The sequence below is a fragment of the Tauraco erythrolophus genome, chromosome 4 (genome assembly GCF_009769465.1).
Source record: "Tauraco erythrolophus isolate bTauEry1 chromosome 4, bTauEry1.pri, whole genome shotgun sequence".
In the NCBI taxonomy this organism is placed as follows: Eukaryota; Metazoa; Chordata; class Aves; order Musophagiformes; family Musophagidae; genus Tauraco; species Tauraco erythrolophus.
This window is the reverse complement of record NC_141468.1, coordinates 31,751,881-31,779,593: the sequence shown is the minus strand read 5'-3', so window position 1 is coordinate 31,779,593 and position 27,713 is coordinate 31,751,881. Positions and strand designations below refer to the sequence as shown.

General features: G+C 41.4%; 1 protein-coding gene across 1 annotated transcript in view; it reads left to right on the top strand.

The window, feature by feature from the left end:
* Nucleotides 1–27,499, top strand: part of ZNF277 (zinc finger protein 277) — a 57,837-nt gene extending 30,338 nt beyond the window's left edge. The window contains exons 6-13 of the mRNA XM_086609921.1: nt 6,369–6,460; nt 7,839–7,949; nt 11,218–11,350; nt 23,558–23,625; nt 24,812–24,908; nt 25,426–25,468; nt 26,088–26,262; nt 27,307–27,499. Coding sequence (XP_086466047.1) covers nt 6,369–6,460; nt 7,839–7,949; nt 11,218–11,350; nt 23,558–23,625; nt 24,812–24,908; nt 25,426–25,468; nt 26,088–26,262; nt 27,307–27,499 — 912 coding nt within the window. The remainder of the gene's footprint in view (nt 1–6,368; nt 6,461–7,838; nt 7,950–11,217; nt 11,351–23,557; nt 23,626–24,811; nt 24,909–25,425; nt 25,469–26,087; nt 26,263–27,306) is intronic.
* The last annotated feature ends 214 nt before the right edge of the window (nt 27,500–27,713 follow it).

Below are 27,713 nucleotides of genomic sequence, written 5' to 3'. Positions count from 1 at the left end.
TGTCCAGTGTGTTTTCCTTCTTAAACCCTTTCTCCACCACCGCCACCATCTTCTTCCCAAATTCCTGTTTTTTCTAGTTGGTCACAACTCTTATTTCTCTCTCGTTTTTTTGTTGCTGTCCTTTCAAACCTAGTTGAAAGTCTCCCCACTTAGCTGAGAAGCTGATGTCCTAAGATGCTTTTTTCCTTCTTTTTCAGGGGGCTCATTGATGGCCTTTGTTTCCCAGCCATATGAAGATATCCTTAAATGGTTCCTATTGTTTCACTGTTTCCATAGCTATATCTTCCTCTCTGGAACAGATCTATGCCTGTGCCTCAAACTCAACTGAAAACTCCTTTTCCTACTTCATTCTTATTCACAGAGTTCTGTGGTAACATCTTATCTGAATATCTAGTAAAAAGTCAGGAATGCCCGGCTGGGTGATCAGCCTGTACCAGACGAAGGGGAGTTCTCTCAGTTTCATCTCCAGATAGGCAAAATTTCTTAGATGATAGCATATTACTGCCCCATTGCTTTCCTCTCTTCTGTGCCTCAAAAGTGGGTCTCTAATACCATCATCCTTCATTCACTGGTGACTAGTCTTTGACATGCCAGTCTGTCTGTCTAGCCAGTGGGACTCTGTTCATGATGATCCTGAACTATGTATGAATTTTCATATTCACTGGATGAGAGGGAAAAGTGTACGAAGTAGTCAGCAAACACATATATGTTGGATATGTTGTGACAGCTGGCTTCAAAGATCTTGAGTGTTTTCCGGACTGGATGTCCTATCCTGACAAAGTCTTTGTATTTCTACACACCTTTCAACTAAGCTTCTTCCATGAAGGGCTTCTCCAGCAGGCATCTCTGATAATATTGAAGAAAAGACACTCTTCTTGACATTGGAGAAGACATGATAATGATTACAGATTTGGAAGCTGTTTTTTTTCTGCACCCAAGAGACAAGAGAGTGCTGTTTGAAGTGAGAAAGCTGAATATAGCGATCAGTAAGGAGAGAAGCTGAATATAGAAGTTAGGAGACAAGTTATCAATATACAGATAAGATTGCAAGTCTTTAGAGAGACATGAAGTTTCTGATACCATGACTCTTTATAAATATTTTTCCTGTTTAACAGCTACCAGCACAATCTAAAGCTCTTCAGTCAATCTTTGAGGAAGCTGTAGAGGCAAAAACAAATGTAATTGTCTTACTCCAGAAGTAGCTTATCCTAACGGTGTATATAACTGTCAAACAATGTGCTTGGCAGTTTTTAGAGACAGTAGTGCCTCTCAGGTGTCACCAATCCTCATCTTTGTCTCAGTGTACTGTGCTGGTTTGTTTTATTGCCGGTAAAGTGTATAAGCAGCTTCCTGTTGTGATCTGTCAGCATGATTTTTTTAGTTGTTTTGTTTTTAAACCAGAGTCTGTTTCACTTGCTTCCTTTGCCTACAGCAATCAGTAGCTTCTGTGAGCACTCAGCAGGGAAATGTAACTCTTATTTAAATTGGAAGAAACTACAACTAAAGATACACACTGTGTTTGAGAGATCACCTAGGAGAGCTTGATAAAATACATATTCTTGTTGTGAAGTCTCTATCTTGTATTACTTAGATCCAAATTCACACCCACATCGCTATCCACATTGCTATCTCTGGTAGTAACCTTATTTCCCAAGCAGACACTCTGATTTCAGTAGTATTAATGAGTCTGTTGTCACAGCAGAAGGAATGTGGCCTGTGATAATGCACTCTTCACAACAGTGTGACTGAGTGCTCAGATGTTTGGGTACTTCATGCAGTGATGTTTGTGATGTTTCCTCTTCAAAGGAACATCTTTAGGCAAACTACCTCCCTGGAAGGGTATAGCACTATTTATAAAAAGCTTTCATTGGAGCTTCTCTTAAATGATCATTTGTATAACATACTGTCTTTCTAGTGTCTTGCCTAGTGAGGATGAGGACAAAGGACAAGAACTGGCAAGGCAGATGCCAACAAGAACCCCAAACTATGAAATACTCATGCTCCAATCCAGCTGGTACTGAAACACAATAGTTAAAGTCGAGACTACTTGTATGCTTGCCTCTTTGGAATAAAGACTTCAGACTTTGCCTTGTCAGATCTTATGGCAGTAATTTTATTTTTTTATTGGTCCTGAACATCTTAAAAAGCAGATACATACTGCTGTTAGCTCTGTTTTACAGACTGGACTGCAGAATCCATCCTCCACTGCACAAGCAGGTTCCTGGACTGGGGAATGATAAGTTCAGGTCTCACTGCAGTCACAAATTCACTGCATGATCTTGTCCCAAACTGCATAGTGCAATCTACCTCCATCTTAGAGCCAGAAAAGTACTTTCTGCCTTAATTTCTTATCTGTCAGAGGTGCTGTGGTTATAAAAGAAACAGGGTTTGGAGAAAGAAGTCTGTTGGGCTTTTTTGTCAGACCAACTGATGTAGTTGAAAAAAAGGCAAAATTTTGACCACCAATTTTTTCTTTAGGTTGGAATCAAAAGCAGCAAAACTTGTGCTGAGTACTGTTGTGAATGGTTGATTATGTCAGTGATCTAAGCTGGGCATTCAAATAGCTACGTAAATAATTTATGAGGGCCTTGTTAATTAAGGAGTTTATGGTTTAAAAAAAAAAAAAAACAAAAGCAGTGGTCTGACAGCAATAAAGAGAGATAACTTAGCACCTGGGATACAGTGTCTGCTAGAGGGAAGGGTAGCAGAAATTACAATCAGAAAAGTCTAATATACCATAAAACCAACTGTCCTGAGTCCATAGCTTTTGGTATTTGATGGAGTTAGTTTTTAGTCTTGCCTTTTGAAGGCATTTTGTATGTCTTGAATGTCTCTTGAGCTATAGACCACAAAGTAGTTGTTTAGGGAGAAGTGTTTACTTGCTTACCGCCTCCTAGGAGAAACTCTGAACTCCTCACAACATCAAACTGAGCATCATGAATGTGTGGGGCATTTTTATAGGTTCCAAGTTACAAATTGTCACACAAATTATCAAAATTCTTTATATTCACTGTTTAGTGTACTTGTATATTTAAAGATGATCATCCTGGTATAAACACTTTTTTAGTGTTTTGAATAGCCTTTGCTGCCTATGCTTAATTCTTTTATTCATTATGAAAACAGAAAAATAATATATGTACTTTTTCCTCAAGTGACTTTGCCCTCTCATTCTCTGGTACTTTAATATGACACAGTATTCTAAAAAACTTTTGGAAAATCTTCATGTCTGAAATGTTTTTGGTGTTTTTGTCTTAGTATCAACCATGAATTAATGCCAACAGCCCCACAAATTCAAACGATTGGGAAACTGGTGCAGGTATTAAAGTAAGTTACTCATTGCCTGCCTCATAGCTTCAGTTTAAGTTTGACTTTCATTACTAGCTGAAAGTCTCCACTCAGGAAAATCTCAAAAAAGTTTTATGCAAGTTATTGTAATTGCCGTTCTCCCGTCAGAGTCCTAACAATGAAATGGAGGTTGGAAATGTCTGTAGGGAAGAAGAGTAGACCTCTTGCTTTCGCTGCACTTGACTTGCACCAGTGCCTCTAATTCCTCACCCGTGCAAGTACCAGATTTTCTTTCTGGCTTGGAAGGTTCGCTCTAGCAATGAATGATGCCACATTTGATAAAAGGAGTGTCTACCTGTCGTGGGTTAGGTTGAACCGCCCCCCCACACACACAGCTGGTCACTCCCCCTCCCCCACCCCCAGGAATGAGGGAGAGAATTAAAGGATAAACGTGAAACCCGTGGGTTGAGATAAGAGTGATTTAATACAATGTAGGTGCTCACCACCCCCTCATATGCGAAGCCCGTCTCGTCCCGAAACTGCAATCCCGGACGAACGCGAGGCCCCGAAATAGAGAGGGGCAGAGAGGGAGAGATAGTACTCTGAGAGTGGGAGTACTGGGAGAGAGAGAGGAAAGAAAAAAAAGAAAGAAAAGCAATAGAGCGAAAAACACAGCAAGCGCAAAAGAGCAAAAGCGGCAAAAGCCAAAGCGCAAAAGCCAAAGCGCAAAAGCCCTTCTGTCCGGCTGACCCTCACTTTTATACAGGGCATGACGCTGCATGATATGGAATACTAATTGGCCAGTTTGGCCCTCAATCTTAAGTTCACCACAAATCACAAGGGGAATCGTGTCCCCCTTGTCCCAGCTATGCTCCCCCTTATCCCGCTGTGCTTCTGCACTTCGGCACACTGAAAAGTCCTTGGAGTCTCACGTCCAACCACAAACATCAACTTGCTATCAGCATTCTTCTCAGAGCGAGCCTCTGAGTAAAACCAAAACACGGAGCTCTTCTAGCTGTTAAAAAAAGAAGAGCTAACACTGTCCCAGCTAAAACTGGAACACTACCTTTAAAATATTTTTTTAAACTCTCTTGAGTAAATTGATAAAGCAACAATGCTGGGTTAGTGCTGGTGTAGGGGCAAATGGGAAGGGTGAGAGAGCAGAGTAGGAGAACCACCATTTGTCTGGAGAATGCGGTACACTTCTCCTTCCTCCTCAGGCATAACTGGGAGCAGCAACTCTCCAGGGCTCCAATAAGCAATTTGTGTGAGGTGGGAATCTGGAGTCAGGCAGCCAAATACTGCAGAATGTGTTTTTTTTTCCCTCCTAGTAGAGTACAATTAGGAAGCTACATTGGAATATCATTAATGGGAGGGTGAGGGTGTTTACTTTGCTATCTTAATGTTTCAGTTGTACATGGTATCTTTTAATTTCCTTTTAGCTTGTTTCTAGTGTGTTTATTCAAAGTATGTAAACTCTGCGCAGACACCTTCAAATTCAAGGTTAGCCAAACCGCACCAGACGTGCTGCTGAGCAGAGAGGGGTGACAGCTACGAGGAGCAGAGAAAGCCCCAGTTCTTACTGACGTGCCGTGGGATGTTCACTGCCCGTGTGGAGCAGACAGATACTGGTACTTAATTGCATCTCTGCTGAAGGGCTCTCAAAAGATGCGTTACGCTCCATTTGTCTCTTTCGGGAGTCAGCCCTGAAAAACAGGAATTTATATTTCTGTTAGCTGACGTTTCATATAACACAGCAGGACGTGAGCAGAGGCGGCCTGGAATTTGAGTAGGCACTGCTGAGCATGAATCCAACGCAAAATGTACACCTTGTAGTACATAAACAAAAAAAATGAAGCCCCAGGATCTGTGTTTTTAGGGTAACCAACTCTTAGCCGATGTGCAGCAGCTACAGCTCTCAGATTGTGCGGTGGAATATGGGCCCTAGAAGGTTTTGGTTTCTTTCCTTTCTTTTTTCTTTTCTTTTTCTTTCTTTTCTGCCTTCTGTGGAACTTGCCTAACAGGCGTAGCTGAGTGTAAATTTAGATGTAGACTATGGGCAAATTCAAGCCTCAATCCACACAGAAGAGTCACTAAAGAGGTAGGTGAGAAACACAAAGCTCCACTGTTGCAGGCTCTAAGGAGATAAAGAGATTGAGAAAATCCCCTAAGAAATTCAGTCAGGATCCCGAATGTCGGAAAGCAGACAGCAGCATCTCTGCATTGCACAGAAAATAAATCCTTTACCAGTTATCAGTACTTAAAACAGGGCAGTGTACTGCCAGGCTGAAAATATGCTAAGTTTTAATCCAAACACCAGTTCTCCCGTGTCCCAGATGATTATGGCGTTTCCATCTGAAGTGTATAGTAACTCCACAGCGTAACTCTACAGTATAAATACACTGCTACTGTTACAGCATCAGAAGCAGTCACCTGCTGCACGATTTTGTAGTTGTTAGGAAAATTGGGGTCAAGTGTTGTTAAGTGTCTAGCCTAGTCTATTGCTCTAAATTAAACTGGACCAGTGTTAACAGGACCAGTGTTAAAGGCAATCAACTTCTCCTTTTCCATGGGTTTACTATGTGCCATAGCTCCTTGCAGAAACTGCCAGGGTTCTTTTCATCAGTCCCGTATTATGAAAAAGTCTTCTAGATTGCTTGTGATTAAACACGTAAAATTGAGTTTATCGTTCCATGGGCTGTTATGTGGTTACCCACAAACCTGCTCACTGATACCAGAAGTAAATGTGAACCTAAGTAGAAACAATAAATGATATGTTATATACAGAATCCTTTAAATAGCTGTGTAAAATCTCACTGTGGATTGTATTTCTTTCCATACACCATGTATAATGCTAGGAGAATTTTAATGGAATTTGACTGGAGCACATACTGCCTTTGAAAAAACTTCTAATTTTTGTGAGAATCCACCCTCAAAACATACTAATGTCTGGTTTGTGTCAGCGGCATGTTTTAATTTTGTATGTCGATTGTTGCCAGTAAGCATGAAGAGGTATAATAAGCTTATGTGATGAAATGACTGTTATTTTTTATCTGAATAACTGTATCTGTTTCTTTTCATAGAGAGAAATTCTAGAACAGCAACAGCAAGAGAGATACGACACAAGTTTTCATAGTATGTGTATGTTCTGTGATCAAGAATTCACAGGAAACAGGTTTGTTTATTGACTTGTGTGCTTTTGTTATATTTTTTCGTATCTGCTCAGTGTCTTTGTATGGTTTTAATGTCATTGAACCAGTTAGTGCCTAATGGTAGGACTCAGAAAATAAAATTCATTTTAATGTGTAGTTTAAGCGTTTCTTTCACCTGCAGTGTCATTTTAAATAGACTCCTTCCCACTTCTTAATCTTTTATTTATTCCAGTACAACTTTTTATACTGCACAGCAAGCCGGAGTTGGGAACTGAACCATTTTAAAGAGAAGACAGTTTTTCGGCAGTTGTTTTAGTGGCAAAGAGAGCTGTTTAAGCCAATATGGCTGTTAAAAAAATATTTCTATCCAGTTACACATTTTCCTGTTTAAACCTCACCAAACCAATGTCAATTTGAAGACTGAATGAAAACAAGGAGAGGAAAATTAGAGTGAGAACGGAGTGCTTTGCGGTCAAGTGGGAGTGGGAGTTGCGTTCAAGTGCTTGCTCCAGTGAAAATGTGGTTTTACACAGTACGTTTGGAGAGACTTATCCCTGAATGTCTGTTTGCATGGGTAGTTCTGCTACTCTGGAAAGGTTGAAGAACCTGGGGTCATGTCCCTGCAGGTCATCCCAATGTTGTGTGAGTGTCTTGTTCTCTATACTGCCCGATGTAATGAAGTTCACTTAATTTAGCCCCCAAGAACTTCATCTTCTACTTACTCTGGGGTCTCACAGAACATGTGATTTGAAATCGTGCCTGGACTGTGATAAAAGCAAGGGTCAGCAGTGTTAACATTTGGATGTTTCTTTATTCCCCAAATGCAGTTGAGGCATATAGAGATGTTAGGCACCTAAGGAATTAACCAGTATACCTCTGTTAGAAAAATTACTTACTTAAATATCCATTAGGTTTGTTCATGCATATTCCTGAGTGCTGTTTATGTTGCTAGTGGTGTGAAGCAATATTGATGTGAAAGCATATCACACCCAAGAATTTCTGCTTTGTTAATCAGCATAGAAAAACTGACAAATGACTTTTGAGAATGTTTCCCAAGATGGTTGTTTGAAACATGTGATTTGCTTATCCAAGTTATTAAATGAGCCTTGTTAACAGTGAGGGTCAAAATAAACTATTGTAATTTTTGTTTAAAGGATTATATTTCATGCATGCGGATTAAGTAGTTGAAATGTTACTGAATGTTCAGCAGTGCTGAAATTGAAAACTTCCTATTTAAATAAAATCACATTCTTTTTTTCTACAGTGGCAGAAACACTATTATTGTTTATTTAATGTTGGGTTTTATGCATTTTTAGAGCAATTGGTATATTTCGAGTCACTAATTGAATAATTCTTATATCTATTCAAAGATGTGTAACATTCTTTTTGGGTCTTTTGTAGATCTGTCCTTCTCAATCATATGGCAAGAGAGCATGCTTTTAACATTGGGCTGCCAGATAACATTGTGAATTGCTATGAGTTTTTGGCTGTATTACAGGAGAAGCTCGACAAGTAAGTAGTTTTTTGTTTGTATTTTAATGGATTTAGGTCATATTTCTTTTAACCTTGGAAATAAGTTGGGTTAAAATTAATTCAACATTCATGGTTAGTTGAGAAGAAACAAAGAGAGGATGTAAGTTTATTGTGAGTGCTCTTAGAAGGCTTTATGTTGACTTATTGAAAGCTAATTCATAACAATTCATAGTAGTGTAACAATTCGTAGTATGTGTTTGCTGGAACAATGAGAGTGCCACGCAGTGCTTCAGTTGTTACGCGTTGCAGAGTTTCCTTTGACATCAGTAACAGCACATCCCTCTTTCTCACAACTGTTAAATGTTCTTGATTCTCATCATAACAATCTTTCTTTTTGCTAAACATCTCTTTAATCACTGAATACAGGCTTCTTATGCCAATCTTCTTTTGCCTCTCCTATGTATCAATAACATGGGAACTTTGGTCTCTCCCTTCTTTACTGCTTACAAGACTACATCTCAGAGCAGAAGGGCAAAGACAATGTATGTGTTGCCTCAGAAACATATAAACCAAAGATGGCTGAAGAAGTTAAAAAGGGAATCTGGGAGAAGAACTTGGGTAGCAAAGAGCAAGAAACTCTTCATTTTGAGTTTCCTTTGCAAGTATCTAAGTGCCCTTTATTAATTTCATAAATGGGGCAATAAGAAGTATGCCACAAATACAAATTTGGCTTTAGCAGAAAATGTACTTCCGTAAGAGTGAAACTGTAGCTTTAACAAGTTTATTAGATTTTCTTACAATCTATAATGAAAGACTAGGAGAAATTTGCCTAAATCTTAGGCTTACTTATGAAAAGCCACAGAAGACTGGGATTTGTGAAAACTAGGATATGTAAATTCGATTAGATATCCTTCCAAGTAAATTTAGAATCCATTGGTTTGTACCTCTGAAAAGAAAATAAAAAGAAATTCAAAGGACGGAAAAGCCATCAGCGCTCTCTAATTTAGTCTTTGGCCTGACAGTGAATATGCAGTCACAATAGATGTAGGTTAACTTCCTCCAGAAATGAAGATGTATTAAGAATGCCTTTCGTCTTATCATTGGTGTTGCCTAATGCACTGAGCTACCTTGCTCACTGTAAAATTGCAGCTTTACTATTTATCAGTAGGACCTGAGGATTTTGTTTACATGGAGGTTTCTCAAAGCCAATCCTTTCTGTAGTTAATACACATGCTGAAATTGCTTTCAAAGTCGTGAAAGTCCATTCCTCCTGCTAGTAAGAAGAAACTTAATATTAAATTTCTTCTTATTAAGAGGAGAAAAACATTATTTCAGGCAAATATCATGACTACATTGTGTATGCTGAGGAAAAGCATTACAGGTTCTTCCTGGGAATGCCTTTCACAACTAGAGCAAACGCTTTACTGTTAGCAGGTGGAATAAAGCAGATATTAAAATTTATAGATGTATTCCACCATTGGACCTATGATTCACTGACAAGGCAATACTTAGCCTTTGAGGCTGCAAGCACAAGGAGAACTCAAAACTTCCTTAGCAGTAAGCCTAAATGTTACAACAGTTCTTTGGAAGGCAAAAAGATACTGAGAATACTGAATTGCTGCTCAAGCAAGAGCTGAGGGGAATCTGGATGCACGTTTACTGAAGAACTATGGGGGTTTTCAGGGTATAGGTACAGACCTTCTAGGCACAATATTAATGGGTTTTGTGGGGGCAAATGCTTGAGTAAGAAAATAATTTTCTACTTCAGTATCTATATCTTAAACCTTGGGGAAATCACAGAAAGGCCTGACCCAGGCACTGTTAAAATTCTTTCTGACTGTACAATCAAGAATACTTTCATCTGTGAGTAAAGAAAAAAAAAAAAAAAAGTGATCATTTTAATTCAGAGCCACCACATTTTTTTAATATCTGTGGTTTTAGTGTGTTAAAGTGCTGTCTTTTTTCTCCCTCCATTCAATTTTTTTTCCTGCTAACCAGCATCTCCAATACAAAGATATAAGGCCACTGTTACAAAGTTTTTATTGCATGAGAAATTACTTTCTAGGGGTTTTCCCCATCGCCCTGCAGAGATAATTTTTCAACCAGCCTAAGAAGCTTCTCCATCTTGGTAGGATATGTAAACCTCCACTTACAAGAAAAATGTTTGACACCTTGGCTGACTAGAGGCTCAAGATCTAAGTCCATTAAACAAGGATGTTCCTGTAAGCTCAGGGCTCTGCTGTGTCTCTGCCAGAAAAAAATGACCATCATCTATCTCAGGGAGAATCATAGAATCATAGAATGGTTAGGGTGGGAAGGGACCTTAAAGATCATCTAGTTCCAACCCCCCTGCCATGGGCAGGGAAACCCTCCACTACACCAGGTTGCCCAAAGCCTCGTCTAACCTGGCCTTGAACACTCACCCATTTAGGCTGAAAGGCAGGTTACTGTCCTCATAGTCCACTGTCTGAATCAAGAGACTTGACTTAATGCTTTATAGGCTCAACTTTCAGATGTCGGTCGATACTACAGTGGAGAGAACAATTATTTTATAGCGCTCATAATAGAGAATTTAAGACAGCATGTATACTTCTGTTTTGTTTGAATTGCTCTGGGATACATACTGTGGTAATATTCTCATTTCTTAATGAATGTTTTTACCTTGTCAAGTAATGTGTATGTATATAATAATTCATGTCTATATATGCATGTGTATACATGCACATTAATTATTATGTGTGTGTGTGTATGAGTTTATTTACTAAATTTGATCTATCAGGATTTCAAAACCCATTGATCACACTGGCAAACTGTTGAGTAAGAAGTATAAAACTTTCTGTTTAACGAATTTAAATCGTTTGAAAATATTGGTAGCACGTTCAAAGTTTGGATTTTTTCACTCTAAATTACAAAGAAATGGTTCCTGGTGGATCATATGCCAGTCTCAGTGCATGCTGAGTTAAGAGTTCACATGTTGACCAATCCAATGGACCTCCCATCTCTTGGTAGGACAATTTTGAGTTATCAGACTTTTGTCCCACTTTGCATATGGGGCAAACAGTAAACTATGTAATCATCTATATTTTCATTTTATCTCATTTTTGTCATCTCTATGTTTGATTGACTCTACTGTGATCCAAGATTATCTTGTACTTGTGGGGTTTTTTTATATAAACTTTCCTTTTCATTCAGCTTACTCTCACATTCTTAGGATTAATCTTACCGTATGTATCTCCAGCTAATTTGAGGATATTATCTTGTACTATTTTCATTTTAACATATTGACCTGTTTGCCTTTTTGTCTTAGTTTGCAGTGTTTATACTGTGAAAAAGTCTTCAGAGACAAAAACACACTAAAAGATCACATGAGAAAGAAGCAGCATCGCAGAATCAATGCCAAAAACAAAGAATACGACAAATTTTATATCATTAATTACTTGGTAAGTGGTTCTGTGAATAATTAGTGAATTACTAAAGAGATCCAGACAATTTCTTGTTAAAAGTGAGTAATTCCAAACCAGCAATTAGTACAAAGGTCAAAAATCAAGTGAAGGACTCTTAAGAAATATGCTCATTTATGGTATGATATTCTGGGTAATTGTTAAACTAAGGAATAGTAAACATTTGTTGTTGAGAGTTGATTTTGAGAGATGCAAAAATTCATCTTGAAGAGATGCTAATCATCATGTCATTAGTGCTCAGTCTCTGCTTTAATAACCAGAAGGGAAAATGAGATAGAGTAATGAAGTAAATGGAGGTCTAACTTGAATGCTATTGGCTTTGAGCTTGTTTTCTACAATCCTTAAGCTGGAAGTGCTCTTTGGAGTATAAATTAAATGTAAAGAGGAGGAAAATGAAAGACACGTAGATGAAACAAAAAATAAGTGTTTGTTTTTAGCCTCCAGATAGGTGTATGTTGCTAGGTATTAATATTTTTTATCTCAGACCTTTGAGAGTGTGTATGCATGTGTGTGTAACAGATCTTCACTTGCTGTCTTCAACTCATGAATATAGGAGCTGCTTCAAAAGCTGCTACAGTCTGTGCCAGAAGTAACTATATTTCAGCTGAACTAGTCTTTGTGCCTTCTGCTTGTGTTAATATCCAGGTTATAAATAGGCATCCTTGACTGTTTTACCTACTCTTTCCCTTTAATTTCTCTCACTGGGTTTTATTCTAAGAACAAAGAGTTGTATGTTTAATGCTCTGCCAAGTCCCTTCTACCCAAGATGGAGTGAATTCCCTCTGTGATCCCGTATATTTTCCTTCCAAAGATCAATGATCTGAGGCCTGTATTTTCTTTTCTAGATATTCAAATATCACTGTATTAAGAACTGACCTGTACTAGCTGCACAGCGGTGAAAAAGTTGTGAAGTTCTGCAGGGTAAATGTTCTCAGCTTCTCAACAGAACTAAGCGTTCACTTCTTACTTAGAAATTAACAGACTTGAATTTAATGTTGTAATTGCTTCAGGCTATTTTAATAGTTCTGTTCTACTCTGCCAGTCCTGCAGGTAATCTCATATTTTCAGAACTTGGCATCCTCTTTAAACTATCTTTTGTCTCTTGTTTGCATTCATTGTTCAGATTTGAATTTGTCCCAGCTTTGATCAGGATACGGAGCTAGATGACTGCCCAGAAGCACAGAGAACCATCTGATACTCCTTCAGAAATTTGAGAGATGTGCAGGGAAGTCATAATATCAATGCAGACACAGTGGCTGCAGAGCCTGCAGGGCTATGATCCTTTTGGCATCACAGGGGCATGGTAGGATGACTGCTATGGCTGGAGTGTCAGAATGGAAGGATACAGGCTCTTCGGGAAGAGCAGGCAGGGGAGACGAGAAGGACGTGTTGCCCTCTATGTCGATGATCAGCTGGAGTGCATGGAGCTCCACCTGGGGATAGATGAGGAGCTGACCAAGAGCTTATGAGTCAGGATTAAAGGGAGGGCAGGGACAGATGACATTATAGTAGGGATCTGCTACAGACCACCTGACCAGGAAGACTGAGTGGATGAGGCGCTCTTTAGACAGATGAGCAGCCTCATGTTCCCAGCCCCTGGTCCTCATGGGAAATTTCAGCCACGCCCATATCTGTTGGGACAACACAGCAGGCCACAAGCAATCCAGGAGGTTCCTGAAATGCATTGATGATAACTTCCTTCTCCAAGCAATAGAGCAAGCAATGAGAAGACATGCTCTGCTGTACCTTGTTCTCACCAACAAGGAGGGGCTGATGGGGAATGTGAAGCTCAAGGGCAACCTTGGTTGCAGTGACCATGAAATGGTGGAGTTCAAGATCCTTAGGGCAACGACGATAGCACACAGCAAGTTCACTGCCCTGGACTTCAGGAGAGCAGACTTCGGGCTCTTCAGGGATTTGCTTGGTAAAATACCATGGGATAAAGCCCTGGAAGGAAGAGGGGCCCAAGAAAGCTGGTTAATATTCAAGCATCACCTCCTCCAAGCTCAGGAGTGATGCATCCCAGCAAAGAAGAAATTGGGCAGAAACACCAGGAGGCCTGCACGGATGAACATGGAGCTCCTGGACAAACTCGGGCATAAAAGGGAAGCCTGCAGAGGATGGGAGCAAGGACAGGTAGCTTGGGAGGAATACAGAGAAATTATCCAAGCAACCAGGGATCAGGTTAGGAAAATTAAAGCCCTGATATAATTAAATCTGGCCGGGGACATCAAGGGCAACAAGAAAAACTTATATAGGTTTGTCAGTGATAAAAGGAAGACTAGGGAAAATGTGGACCCTCTCTGGAAGAAAATGGGAGACCTGGCTACTCGGGATATGGAGAAGGCTGAGTTACTCAATGACTTTTTTGCCTCAGTCTTCACTGAAAAGTGCTCTAGCGGCACTGTCCACCTCGCAGAAGGCAAAGGCAGGGACTGTGAGAATGAAGAACCGCCCACTGTAGGAGAAGATCAGGTTTGAGACCATCTAAGAAACCTGAAAGTGGACAAGTCCATGGGACCTGATGAGGTGCATCCGCGGGTCCTGAAGGAACTGGCGGATGAAATTGCTAAGCCGCTATCCATGATATCTGAGAAGTGGTGGCAGTACGGTGAAGATCCCACCAACTGGAAAAGGGGAAACATAGCTCCCATCTTTAAAAAGGGAAAAAAGGAAGACCCAGGGAACTACAGCAACTCAGTCTCACCTCTGTGCCCATCAAGTTCATGGAGCAGATGCTCCTGGCAACTATGCTAAGGCACATGGGAAATAAGGAGGTGACTGGTGACAGCCAACATGGCTTCACTAAGGGCAAATCGTGCCTGACAAATTTCATGGCTTTCTATGATGGGGTTACGCGTTTCATTAATGTGAAATTTTTAGAATAGTTTCTAAATAGCAGAAAGTGCTTTCAAAATAGCCTTTGGTAAACCCTTTACTTTTGCACAAAGGAGAAGAAGATTAAAGGGAGAATCTTTAATTTGTTCACTGGGAGTTCAGTAGATTGGCCTTTATGTACAAGGAGAAATAATATTATTCTCTACTGCACATATGTAGTCTACAGTAGGTTATACTAATGTGATAGGATTCTTTTCTTCAAGCTGAGTCTGTATTCAGTGAATTCTAGATGGTATGCAAGGTCTGCTTTCTGTAATGACTTGATGTAGTGATTTTACTTCCTCTCATGCAGCACTTCACAATTTACTACAGGAAAATTTTTATTGTCTACTATCAAGCTTTACTGACTTCTCAATGTGTCTTAAAGATCTGTGCTTCACATTGCTCTAGATGTCCAGGAGAATTACACAATTTCACAGACACAGGCACGGATTAGATATCTTATCTGAAATGACAGATGTGTTGTTTCAAAATTTACTACTGAATTCATCTTGACCTAAAGATGTAGGGATACAGTTTATCTGTTTTTCTGTATGCTTTCACAGAAAAGTCTGTATTTTGAGAATGTAACGAAGGTATTTCTATATGCCAGTTTGATTGAGTTTGTTTTCATCATAAAGAGACTATAAGGCTAACTAGGTGTCTAATGATAAATATCAGTATTATCACAGTCTTACCCACTTTACTTTTAGGATGTGCACCATAAAGCTTTTCTATCAGCAACTGGATCTTAAGTTATTTAAATGGATAGTTCTTTAGTACAACCATCTTACAGGCACTATTGTCCTTTTTCACATTTTCCATTACATATTATCTTCACCAAGCACTGCATAAAATAGTCTTATTAAGCTGGAACTGGCAGTTTCCTTTATTTTGTGGCTTTCGTACGGAGCAATTTTAAGGGCTTTTTGTTCAGATGTCCTGAGAATGTCTCCTGAATTGCCTCATGATCTTCTGGCCAGTTCTTGTGTTTTTAAGCTGATGGCAGAGCTCCCGTTGATTTCATTTAAAGCAGTAGGCTTGCCTGCCTTCTTCCTTTCCCTTCATTCTGCCTTTGGCTTCACTTGTGTTTTTCCTGCAGTTGTGAGAATGTTTTCATAATGTAGGTTACATTTTATATCTGTGCGTTGGTAATTCCCTCCCCTAAATTTCCAATTTGGCATAGCAATGAGTAATATAAGAGCAAATTCCTTTGTAAATATTTTGATATTCAGAGACTTCCTATGACTTCTGTCATGACCTACAAGCTGCTTGATTTATCTACCCTCATATTATTCACATGTTCTGTTGCTCACAGGTTAGTGTTAAGAGAAGAGTATATTACACACGATCTTCAGTAGGAGTGGAAGCTTTTTTCGTCATGTGCATATATAGTAGTGTCGTGGTTTAACCCCAGTCGGCAACTAAGCACTACCCAGCTACTTGCTAACTTTCCCTCCAATGGGATGGGGGAGAGAGTCAGAAGAGTGAAAGTGAGAAAACTCAGGGGTTGAGGTAGACAGTGTAATAGGTAAAGCTAAAGCCACGCATGCAGGCAAAGTCCTTTGCTCCTTCCCATGGGCAGGCAGGTGTTCAGCCATCTCCAGGAAAGCAGGGCTCCATCATGCCTAACGGTTACTGGGGAAGACAATCACCATCACTCTGAATGTCCTCCCCTTCCTTCTTTTTTCTCCAGCTTTATATGCTGACCATGATGTCATGTGGTGTGGAATATCCCTTTGGTCAGTTGGGGTCAGCTGTCCCAGCTGTGTCCCCTTCCAATTTCTTGCGCACCCCCAGCCTACTCACTAGTGAGGCGGGATGAGAAGCAGAAAAGGCTTTGACTCTTGTAAGCACTGCTCAGCAATAACAAAAACATCCCTGTGTTATCAAAACTGTTCCCAGCACAAATCCAAAACACAGCCCCATAGTAGTGACTGTGAAGAAAATTAACTCTGTCCCAGCCAAAACCAACACAAATAGATTTCTTTCATAAGCAAGTATCAGAAGTTTATTATTAGATAGTTACATTAAATGAGAGTGGGAGTTTTGCAATTATGCAAATGACTTTAAAATTAGTGGAGTCACTTCCCCAGTGGATTTGGAGGTCTTTTGTCAGTATTGTGTAAGTATGGAAGATGATATCAATACTATTCAGAAAGTGTTGAAGTGTAAATCGAAAAAGACGAACTGATAGTAGAGGGTGAAGAACTGAGCAGCAATGCATCTACGATACATATGTTGGTTACCTTATGTTGTGGTTTTAGGCCGATCCGGCAACTGAACTCCACGCAGCCGCTCTCTCACTCCAGTAAAGTGGAGAGGAGAAAAATATAATAAAAGGACTGAGGGTTGAGACAAGAACAGAGGGAGCACCCACCAACCATGGTCCCGGGCAAAACAGACTCAGCTTTCTTAAAGCAAAACAATTTATTAACAGTTACTTAAAAGAATAAAGACAAGCAAAACCAGTTACTTAAAAGGATAAAAAGAAAACAAGGCCAGATCTTAAAAACAACACCTCTCCACCCCCCTTTCCTTTTCTTCCCAGCTCTAACTCCTCCCCCCAGCAGCGCAGGGGGACAAGGAATGGGGGAGTGCAGGTCAGTTCATTCCATGTTGTTACTACTGCTCCTCTCTTAAAGGAGAAGGAGTCCTTACACCATTTTCCCTTGCTCCAGTGGATCCCCTACTCAAGAGGAAAATCCACAAACTTCTCCAGCGTGAGTCCTACCCGCAGGATGCAATCTTTCCCCATCGGATTGTTCCAGTGCGGGCTTTACCAGTCTTGGATTCTTAGGGAGTTTTCGCCACTCGCTCTGGCATGGGTTATCATATAGACTCTAAATGTGTCTCTATACAGACTCTAAATGTGTCTCTACCTGTGCCCATGCTTCACGACTGTCCTCAGGCTCAGGCATCTCCTCTAAACAAAACACCTCCCCACTGACGGGGATCATCCCACGGACTCTAGATGCGTACCATCCTCAGGCCCAGGCATCTCTTCTCTGATGTGGGTTCTCCACGGGCTGCGAGGGGGTCTCTGCTCCACCAAAGACTGTCTTGGCTGCAGGGGATCCACCTGCCATCTCACCACCGGTTGCAGGGAAACTCAGCTCTGGCACACCTCCTCCCATTCCATCTTCACTGACCTGGTGTCTGTGTGGCCGTTTCTCTCAGATCTCAGTCCTCTCTGGGTGAACTCGGCCCGGTGGGCACCCCAGGAGTGGGGCTCTCCCTGAGTTCCCCAACCAGCTTCGCCGCCACCATCTTCAGTGGGTGTCACCGACCTGGCACGGGCCGCTGCCCAGCTGGGAGCCGGGGAGAAGGGGCAGCGCCCCCCTCCCCTCTCCTCACTCGTGGGCAAAGGCACACCTTTCCGGTTCCTTTGTCCCAATGTAAATAGGGCAATTCGCAGAGGCGCCAATTGGCTCAAACCCCAAGGGGGATGGGAATCCGATCTGGTGGGCAGCTCCTGCCACCAGAACCTCCGCCCCCACATCAAACCATGACACCTTATTTTTATTTTCTCCAAAAAAATAATTTTCTTGTTTCTGTGCCTATGTTAGCCTATGGCCTCATGATTCACCTTACACAAAGAGTCAAGTGAAAATGGGGAGGGAAGGACTTTTTAGTCTGTGGTGCCTGCTGGATGCCATAAAAGAGCAGAAGACACTATGAAAACTCTCTTATTTTCAACTGTGGTGGTTTAGCCCAGCCGGCAGCTAAGCTACCAGGAGGTGGCTTGCTTGCCTCTCCCGCTCTGTGGGGTGGAGAGGAGAAAAATGTAGCAAAAGGCCCGAGGGTGGCGATAGGAGGGAGCACCGACCAACCCTGGCCCCGGGCAAAACAGACTCAACTTGGGGACAAATCAATTTAATTCATTAACATTTACTTGAAAGGATAACAAGAAACAAAGGCAGACCTTAAAACACCTTCCCCCCACCCCTCCCTTCTTCCTGGCGCTACCTCCTTCCCCCAGCAGCACAGGCGGATGGGGATGGGGGAGAGGGTTGCCGGTTTTTTCCTAAGATGTTGTTTCTGCTGCTCCTTCCTTAAAGGGGGAGGACTCCTCACACTCTTTTCCCTTCTTCCAATTCATCCTCTCTTCATGGGACAGTCCACAGACTTCTCCAACATGAATCCTTCCCACAGGATGCAATCATAGAATCATAGAATCGTTAGGGCTGGAAGGGACCTTCAAAGGTCATCTAGTCCAACCCCCCTGCAAGGAACAGGGATATCTCCAACTAGATCAGGTTGCTCAGGGCCTCATCCAACCGGGCCTTGAACGTCTCCAGGGATGGAGCATCCACCACCTCTCTGGGCAACCTGTTCCAGTGTTCTACAACTCTCATGGTAAAAAATTTTTTCCTAATATCCAACCTGAACCTACCTCCCTCTATTTTAAAACCATTACCCCTTGTCCTATCACAACTGGCCCTCCTGAACAGCCTCTCCCCATCTTTCTTGTAGGTCCCCTTGAGGTACTGGAAGACCGCTATAAGGTCACCCCGGAGCCTCCTCTTCTCCAGGCTGAACAGCCCCAACTCTTTCAGCCTGTCCTCATAGGAAAGGTGCTCCAGCCCTCTTATCATCTTTGTGGCCCTCCTCTGGACCCTCTCCAACTGGTCCATGTCCTTCTTATGTTGGGGACTCCAGAACTGGACGCAATACTCCCAAGTGAGGTCTCACGAGGGCAGAGTAGAGGGGGAGAATCACCTCCCTCGACCTGCTGGCCACGCTCCTCTTGATGCAGCCCAGGACGCGGTTGGCCTTCTGGGCCGCAAGAGCACATTGCCGGCTCATATTGAGCTTCTCGTCCACCAGTACTCCCAAGTCCTTCTCCTCAGGGCTGCTCACGATCCATTCTCCGCCCAGTCTGTATTTGTGCCTGGGATTGCCATGACCCAGATGTAGGACCTTGCACTTGGCCTGGTTAAACTTCATGAGGTTGGTACGGGCCCACCTCTCCAGCCTGTCGAGGTCCCTCTGGATGGCATCCCTCCCTTCCAGCGTGTCAATGGCACCACACAGCTTGGTGTCATCGGAGAACTTGCTGAGGGTGCACTCCATGCCACTGTCCACGTCACCGACAAAGATGTTGAAGAGGGCCGGGCCCAACACGGACCCCTGAGGGACGCCACTCGTGACCAGTCTCCACATGGACATCGAGCCGTTGACCACTACTCTCTGAGTACGGCCATTGAGCCAATTCCTTATCCACCGAGTGGTCCATCCATCAAACCCATGCCTCTCTAGTTTAGAGAGAAGAATGTCGTGCGGGACAGTGTCAAAAGCTTTGCACAAGTCCAGGTAGATGACATCCGTTGGTCGACTCTTGTCCACCGATGTTGTCACCCCATCATAAAAGGCCACCAAGTTGGTCAGGCACGATCTGCCTTTGGTGAAGCCATGTTGGCTGTCACCCACCACCTCCTTGCTCTCCATGTGCCTTAGCATGGTTCCCAGGAGAATCTGCTCCATGACCTTGCCAGGCACAGAGGAGAGGCTGACCGGCCTGTACCTAATCCTTACCCATCAGATCGCTCCAGCATGGGCTTTTCCCACAAAGTCACGACTTCTTAGGGTGCAGCCACCCCCTCTGGCATGGAGTCCTTCACGGGCTTCAGATGCCTCTCCGCCTCGTCGTCAGTCTCCAGCAGCATGGGGTCTTTCCCGCTGAGGCAATCTACAACCTCCCTTAGGTACAGGCATCTCTGCTCCAGCGTGGGGTTCTCCATGGGCTGTGGGTGGATCTCTGTTCCACTGTTAATCTCTATGGGCTGCAGGGGGGCCGCCTGCCATCTCACCACGGGCTGCAGAGGAATCTCAGCTCTGGCACACCTCTTCCTGCTTCATCTTCACTGACCTTGGTGTCTGTGTGGCCATTTCTCTCAGATCTTAGTCCTCTCTCTGCTGCAGCTGCGCCAGGCCTGACCAGCCCGACAAACCTCGGCAGTCCCAGCAGGACATACTCCACCCAGCAGGAGCCCCAGGAGCACAGCACTTCGGTGGTCTCCAAGCCGCACCACTGTGGCCATCTCCAGTTGAGTGGTGGCAGCCTGGCACGGGCAGCCAGCCAGCTGCCCAGTCAGGGCACCAGCCCCCCTCTCTTCAGTGTAGGTCCAGCCCCATTCGGGCTCCTTCATCCCCTTCTTAAATAGGGCATTCACAGAAGCACTGATCGGCTCATCCCTGGCCTGAGAGGATGGGAGGGTGCAACCTGGCCAGAGGCCGGTGTGACGGATTTTAGAGCCAGAGAAGCTTTTTGCAGCTACTTAAAGGGGCCATCTCTGCAGCCTCTCCCCTGCTACCAAAATCCCAGCACATCAGCCCAAGGAACAGAGGCAAATCCAGACTAACAGGACCTTTCTGTGTTCACCTGATTGTTACCAGCAGCACTTTAAGTACAGAGTATGCTTTGTAGTAAGCACAGATGTTTATTTTCAAATTGAATAATGGTATGTATTTGTAGTAACGTAACATCGCTATAATGAATGCACTTATGACTATGCTAGACAGCTGAAAATGATGCCTGTAACTTACTAGAAAACTTGTTTTATAAACCCTTTACTGGGGGCTGGGGGGATGTTTTATGTAGGTTACAATTTATTTTTAGCCTGTTTTGATTTAAGCAGGATATATTTTGTAAAATAATGAAGGAACACCCTTCATCAGTTTGTGATAGTTGAAGACTTAATAAAATCTCCCAAGTGAGGGAACACTTCATGTTAAAATTCATCCAATGCCTATTAACTAATGTTGAGGTAAGACCATCTCTTCTATGTAATAAAGCATCTCTAAGTTCTGCAGCAATATAAAACAGTTCAGATAATCGCAGTAAGGCAGGTGAGGAGAAAGGTGAAAGGAAATTTGCAGGGGAAAGCAGCATCTGTTTGGAGTTTCTGAGTTCCGCGGGCCTGGAACTACATTTGCATGTAGTTCAGTAACTGCTCTTTTGGGAAAACTGCTTGAGATAGCAGCTGCTGTTTCTAGTTTCTCCCATCTCAGCACTTCTTCTCAAGTTGGGGTATGTTGCCTCAGTGAAGCACGCAGACCTTCTCCCTGTAGAACCCTTAAAACTGTGCTCAAGCTGAGAAGATAAATGGTCTGTGAGTCAATTCATCTCTGTGCATTTAGACTTCATTTTGGAAGAGGAAATCAAACCACACACATTTGCATGCCCTCCTCACATTTCTATAGGATCCTTCTCTTTGTGAGGTACACAGGAAGTATTTTTTTAAAAAAGTTGGATTTCTTTGGATATGTAGCAGGGCTTGCAGGTTTTTTAATTATGCGTTTTCTACTGTTTGAACTATTAACAGTGTCAAGTCTAGTTTTTCCTCTGATTTTGTGAGGAATTTTTGGGGAATCTCTAAAGATTTTTGCTGGGAGCTCTTGCGTCTTGGATGAAAGAGCAAGAGAAGTTGAATACTTAACAAAGGCACCCTTGGTCCCAGATGCCCACCAAGCTGTAGAACTGAAAAAGTGTTTTAAAAAAAGAAAAATTAAAAAAATTGAAAGAGCTTAAAGAACGTTCTGAAGAACTCTTTCCCACCCAATTGCTCAGTTTCAGTCTCTCGGCACTTTCATCACAGGGTCCCTAGTTATCCATTTGCTGTGTAATTTTCCAGTGATACAAGACCTGATTAGCTTTTTCCTTTTTCCTTTTCCTCTGAATATAAATAGATGAGGGAAACAGAGACCTCTTACAAGATCCTCCTTTGCCTTTTTCACAGAAACACCGTAAAGAAACAGCAACACTAACAAAGCTTGTGCATGGTTTTCTCCTTTCACCCTTAATTAAAAGGTGAAGCTTAATGTTGGCTGCTGTTTTGAACATACTCTTTTGTGCACATATACTTCAGGCTGGTAAGGGGAAAAATTGTGAGCGTTCGTCTTCATTTTGCAGTGGTTGTGAGCCACTATCCTCTCATTAAGGTGTTAACATCGGCAGCCGTAGGGAACTGGTGTGCAGCTGGGAGAACATGTGGTGAGAGGTGTTAATGGCTTCATGTTATCTCACAGTAATGGTGACATTAATGAGTCTCCCCTGTAACTCTGAGAGTTTACACACTACCATGTAGCATCACTGACTTAATTACTGGATTTTCATTTTGTAATATATGGTGACATTACGTTTAGAGCTGTCTAGAGACGTTTGTTTATCATTTACCCAATAGACACTAACAGCTTTGAAAATTCTCATTAAATTGTTAAATGATGGATATCTTTTCCTTCTTCTTCCAAACAACCATAAAGGTATTAATACTTGCTACTAAGGATGTTATTAAATATATGTATCAGAAGGAATATCTGAATGAAAGAATGGTCTTTTTACTAGCTGCTTTTTTTTTTAATGGAGACAAGATCGTCAACTATGGTCTTTGTGAGTCCTTCACAGCTGTCAGAAATATGAGTTCAAAAATACTATTTTGATTACTAGTTAGTTTGCTCTGGTTTATTGTTAATGGCAGGAAAAATCAGAGGAAAGAAAAACACTAGCTAAAGATCACTGCTGGTATTTCAGTAGAGCACTTCAGCTTTTCGTTGCCTGTTATTTTTATCACAGTCATGCTGAGAGTGCTTGCCATTGTGCTGAATGCTGCACAAATGTATTGTGATATACTTTATGCTGAAGATCTTTAAGATATAAATAAACAACAGAAAAAGTAAAAGGAAGAACAGAACGCCATGAATAGGTGTGCTTACATTCACATCCGAGAAGGGGATGGACGAGAAACTAGAGTCTAGCTCGGAGATCTATGCCCTGGCTCATGCTGCCTTTCTGGAGTACTCTCTAGCTAGATTTACACCGTGTGTTTTTACTAACGTAACCTTGTACAAGGTGCAAGCGCTGACTGGTGTAGCTAGCCAACTAAAGTCTCAGGTGTGGTAGCTGCATTGTGTAAGCAGCATATGCTGTGTGAAGAGCAAGGTAGGCAGATTGGATTGAGCAAGTGTGATGGCAAACTCGAGACTGTTAACAGACCCACCTCGAGAACATCTTGATAGTGTTGCAACACTTTAGCTTTACACAGAGCTCCGATGCTTTTCTTGAGAGCTTTGTGCCAAATCATCTTCTTTCCGGACATAGAGTGGGGAATGCCCCATTGAAAGACAAAACAAATTGTTATTGTAGAAATTATTACTAAAGCAGTGTTGTATGACTATCTTTAACTCACAGAAATACCACAGTGACTGAAAATAAGATGTTGATTGTGACTTCCCAGATATTCATCCAGTTGATATATAAAACGTGATGTGAATCAGGAAGTGTTTTTTCTTTTCTTTTTTTCTCCCCAGGAATTTGGAAAGTCGTGGGAAGAAGTGCAATCAGAGGATGACCGGGAATTACTAGATAACCTAGAAGAGTAAGAGTTACCTATATGCCCATTGTAAAGACTTGCAAGACCATTATCATTGAAAGCAGTTAAGGGAAAATGCTGTTCATAGTTAGTACACAGTTAAAATTCGTTTAAGCCAGTCAAATCAAATTGTTCTCATCAAAGACGCTTCTCCACAACGAGGGCTGTAAATTTCATATTTCAACCATAAGCCTATTTTTCGTTTGTGTATAGCTCAAACGAGCCTTTTAGATTTGTTATGATGTAGGCAATACATTTTTTACTTTTTTACTAAAAAACGGTTGAATTGTTTTTGTTCAAATTTAAAAATCAACAGTAAGCATTAAAAATGTCTGCATGAGAAAGAAATTGTATGAAAAGTCTGATAAAAAGGTAACAATTAGAGATTAAAGCAGGATTTTGAGGGAAACTTCTCAGTGGTGCTGATTGAGGGCAACATCTGCCTCTCCTCTGTGGTTGTCTGTGGTCCAGCCCATTAGATAGATAGCTGCAGAGGTGGCTTCCTTGGCTGTAGAGAATTGAATAAGCAGGAAGTGATTTGTGGTTATCTGGGCCCCTGACCTTCCTGGTTCTGTCTGTGACTTGAGCTTAATTTTACTTGGTTAAACCTGGTTGCAATAATACTTCTATCTCTCCACGGTATTGTGGATCTAAGTGGATGTGTTGGTGAAGTATTTATTCTCTGTGTGCCTGTCTAAATATAGCATGAATGTCTCTTTCAATAATAATAATATTTGATAAGTAAATAACACTTAGAGTGAACTTTGCCTCCTGATTCTGTCTTTGGCTGATATATTGAAAGATTAGAAAGGTATAAAAGAATTTTAAAGGACCTTATAAAAATAAACTCTGAATGTGATATTTAATGACTTGCTAAACTGGATAGAAGCTGAAGTTAAGATCCTGTTTGTCAGTGCAGGCAAATTCAAGCAGGACTTACTCCCTGTCTACACAGGAGTTACACAACAGTAACTGCTCAGTTATTCTTGAATTTGTAGGGTTTTTTAGATGTAAACCAGATTCTGATTATATATCCAGCTATAAATCCACACTGTCTCTTCCACCCCTTTAAAAATATTCTGTTTCTCTGGATTGACTTTTGGTGCTGAGTGCAGAATCTGAAGTGCCCTTTCACAAAATGTCTCTTCTTTTTTCCATAATTAAATGAATCTTTTCGACTCTTAATGATAAGAGACTGGTCTGACTGGGAAGAGCATCCTGTGTGTGCAGTTTGCCTGTTCTGTGAACAACAAGCGGACACCACAGAAAAACTGTATCTTCACATGCAGGTAAGACTTGTTTTAAATATCAGTTCTTTCATCACTTTCAAATTAAAAAGTAAGATTGTAGCAGTTTTGCTAAGATCAAATCAGCTGCTGCATTAGAATGCCCTCTTTAGTGCAGAACTGCAGTACTGCATCCATCTCCAGCATCTGTTCTCTAAAATATGCCGTGGAGTCAAGTTTTCACGTTGAGAATACAACTGTCTATTACTTGTGAGCATACAGACTGGTACAGACACTAAAGATGTAGCATCTTTAATATTATAATGACTTGATGATTTAGTACATTCAATGGTTAGCATCTGTGTTTCAGTTGTAATAAACTTAACAGGAGCTTTGCAGTTTAACAGAATACTAGAGTTTCTGATGAAACAAAACTTTTGGGGATTTGTTTCATGTATTAGTGTTTGCATGTCTTTATGAGTATGTTTCTGTCAGTCTGTGAAAAGCTGAGCTGTTTTTAACTCAGAATAGTAGAAGTAGTGGAAATAAGACATTTTATTCTTTCCTTTTTCTCCTCCAGAAATCACATGGATTTGACTTTCCTAAAATGAAGTCAGAGCATGGTGAGTAAGAGATGCTGTAATTGTCAGCATTTGCGACTAGTGTGGAGAAAACCACATCATAAGAATACTGGAAAACAACTGTATCAATTTGATTTTTGTTCAGACATTTAACTTTTATGGAAACTCTTTCTGCCAGCTTACAAAAGAACGCCAAGAACACTTTATTTTTCTGGAACTGTTGTTAGTGCCAAAGATGTGTGCTGTTTTCTTTAAAACCATTGGATCCTTTTGCAGATCAGCTTCTACAAATATCCACTCTATGAGTCCCAAGTGTGGCTGCTGCAGCCCTGGAAGAATAATAATAATTATTATTATTGTTGTTACGCCTGTTAAGACTTACTTGCAACTTAGAAGGCTATACTCTAAGCTGTGTTTGGCCAACTTTTGCTTCCTGCTGTAGACTGAGAGGAAGCAAGGTGTTTGCAATTTTTACATTAAAAGAAGGGCTAGTTTCCCTGCAGCTGGTAAAAAGTATTTGTTCAGTGAATTTGCTAAGTTACAGCATTCAGGCAGTGCTGGTCTTCAGTAAACCCTTGTCAGTCTTGATGCTTAATCCAAGAAGGCATTTATAAATTAAGTGTCGTGTTCCTCAAGCACTTGTTCGCTACCGTCATTCCAGGTCTGAACTTCTATCAGCAAGTAAAGCTAGTGAACTTCATCAGAAGAGAAATCCATCATCGTCGTTGTTACAACTGCCAGGAGAAATTTCAGTCTAAAGGAGGATTGATAAGTCATATGGAAGAGACCAAACACATTACATTCCTGCCAGCCAGGTCTACGTGGGATCAACCACAGTAAGGGCACACATGTTTCTTCCAGCATTTCTACTGTTACTTGATAATGTCTGTAAAACAGTATGTTGAAACTTCTGGGTTTTGCCAGTGCAACAGTGCCCTGAGCTCCCCTGCTCTACTGGCCCAGATAAAATAATACATGGTCTCAAAACTACTCAGAATTATAAATCCCTGTGCTATCTGAAGCTAAAATGAACATGTGATACTGCTCTTCTAGTTGCATCCAGGAGGCACTATCCCCACAAATTGTGTCTGCACTGTCAAGTTAGCATACTAGAGAAGTTTATTGTTGCAAAATTTTCTTTTGCCTGTATTTGCAGTTGTGCAGTGAACAGTGAAAGACATACGTGGTGCACTACGTGGTGCACTCAGAGCACTTTCCCTCCTGGTGGAACCAAGATTAAATCTGTTCACCTAAGTGACCTGTCTAATGCCCGTTTGTAGGCACAAGATTCTTCCAGCCGTTAGCTCTCTACACAGATGCAGATCGTGCCTGGGATGGGTGTCTGGCACATATTTCATTGCTAGTAAAGGTACGCTCTGGGCATATGGTTCTAGAACCAAACCAAACCACTTCTTTTGCATGCCTAATATAGATACATGCATAATGTCTGTCTAACTTCAGGCATCATTGGTTGTTTACCTTTGGTTTTCTCCAGAGCAAATAGAGAGTGTAACATAACATTGATTCAGATTCTAAGTCATCAGTCTGGGGGATGATGCCATAGGTGGTAAGGCACAGGGAGTGTTCTAACTGAAACATCTCAGTTCAGCATTTGTTGTGAGACAAACTGGGATCTGTAGCCTTAGCTGTGACAACATACAGTGGAGAAACACAGGGAAGGACCTGTCTGTTGCCAGCTCTTCTGTATGACTTTCCTAAGATGTATATGCCACTTCATTTTTTGGGTGTGCTGTTTACTGTCATTCAGACAACCAGACTTTCTCGTTTTTCCTGTTTTAAAATCTAGTCTCATAAAATATGCTCAACCTCTTTCAAACAAAATATGTGACTATCTAGTAATTGCGCCTTGTTGCTTTCAGGTACTACTTTCCTACCTATGAAAATGACACACTCCTGTGTACGCTGTCAGACAGTGAAGATCTGATAACTGATGATCAAAGTGAGGATGTCCCCGTTATAAGCGAAGATGTATCCAATCTAGAAGCTCTCAAACAGAGCAGTGTTTTAAACCAGCTCCTGCATGAAGAGAATAAGAGTCAGGAGAAATTCTGACCTTGAATTACAGTTACTGATCTTTGGGTGTTTCTTCTGCAAGACAAAAAGAAATGCATTCTTTCACTAATATTGGAATACAGTTTAACTCATAGATGTTATCACTGGGCAAACATATGGAAGTGAATGCCAAATAAAATTTAAGTGTAAAATTTTTGGTTTCAATTCCTTTAAATTCTAGCTTTATTTTAAAATTAAATGCTGGATTTTCTGC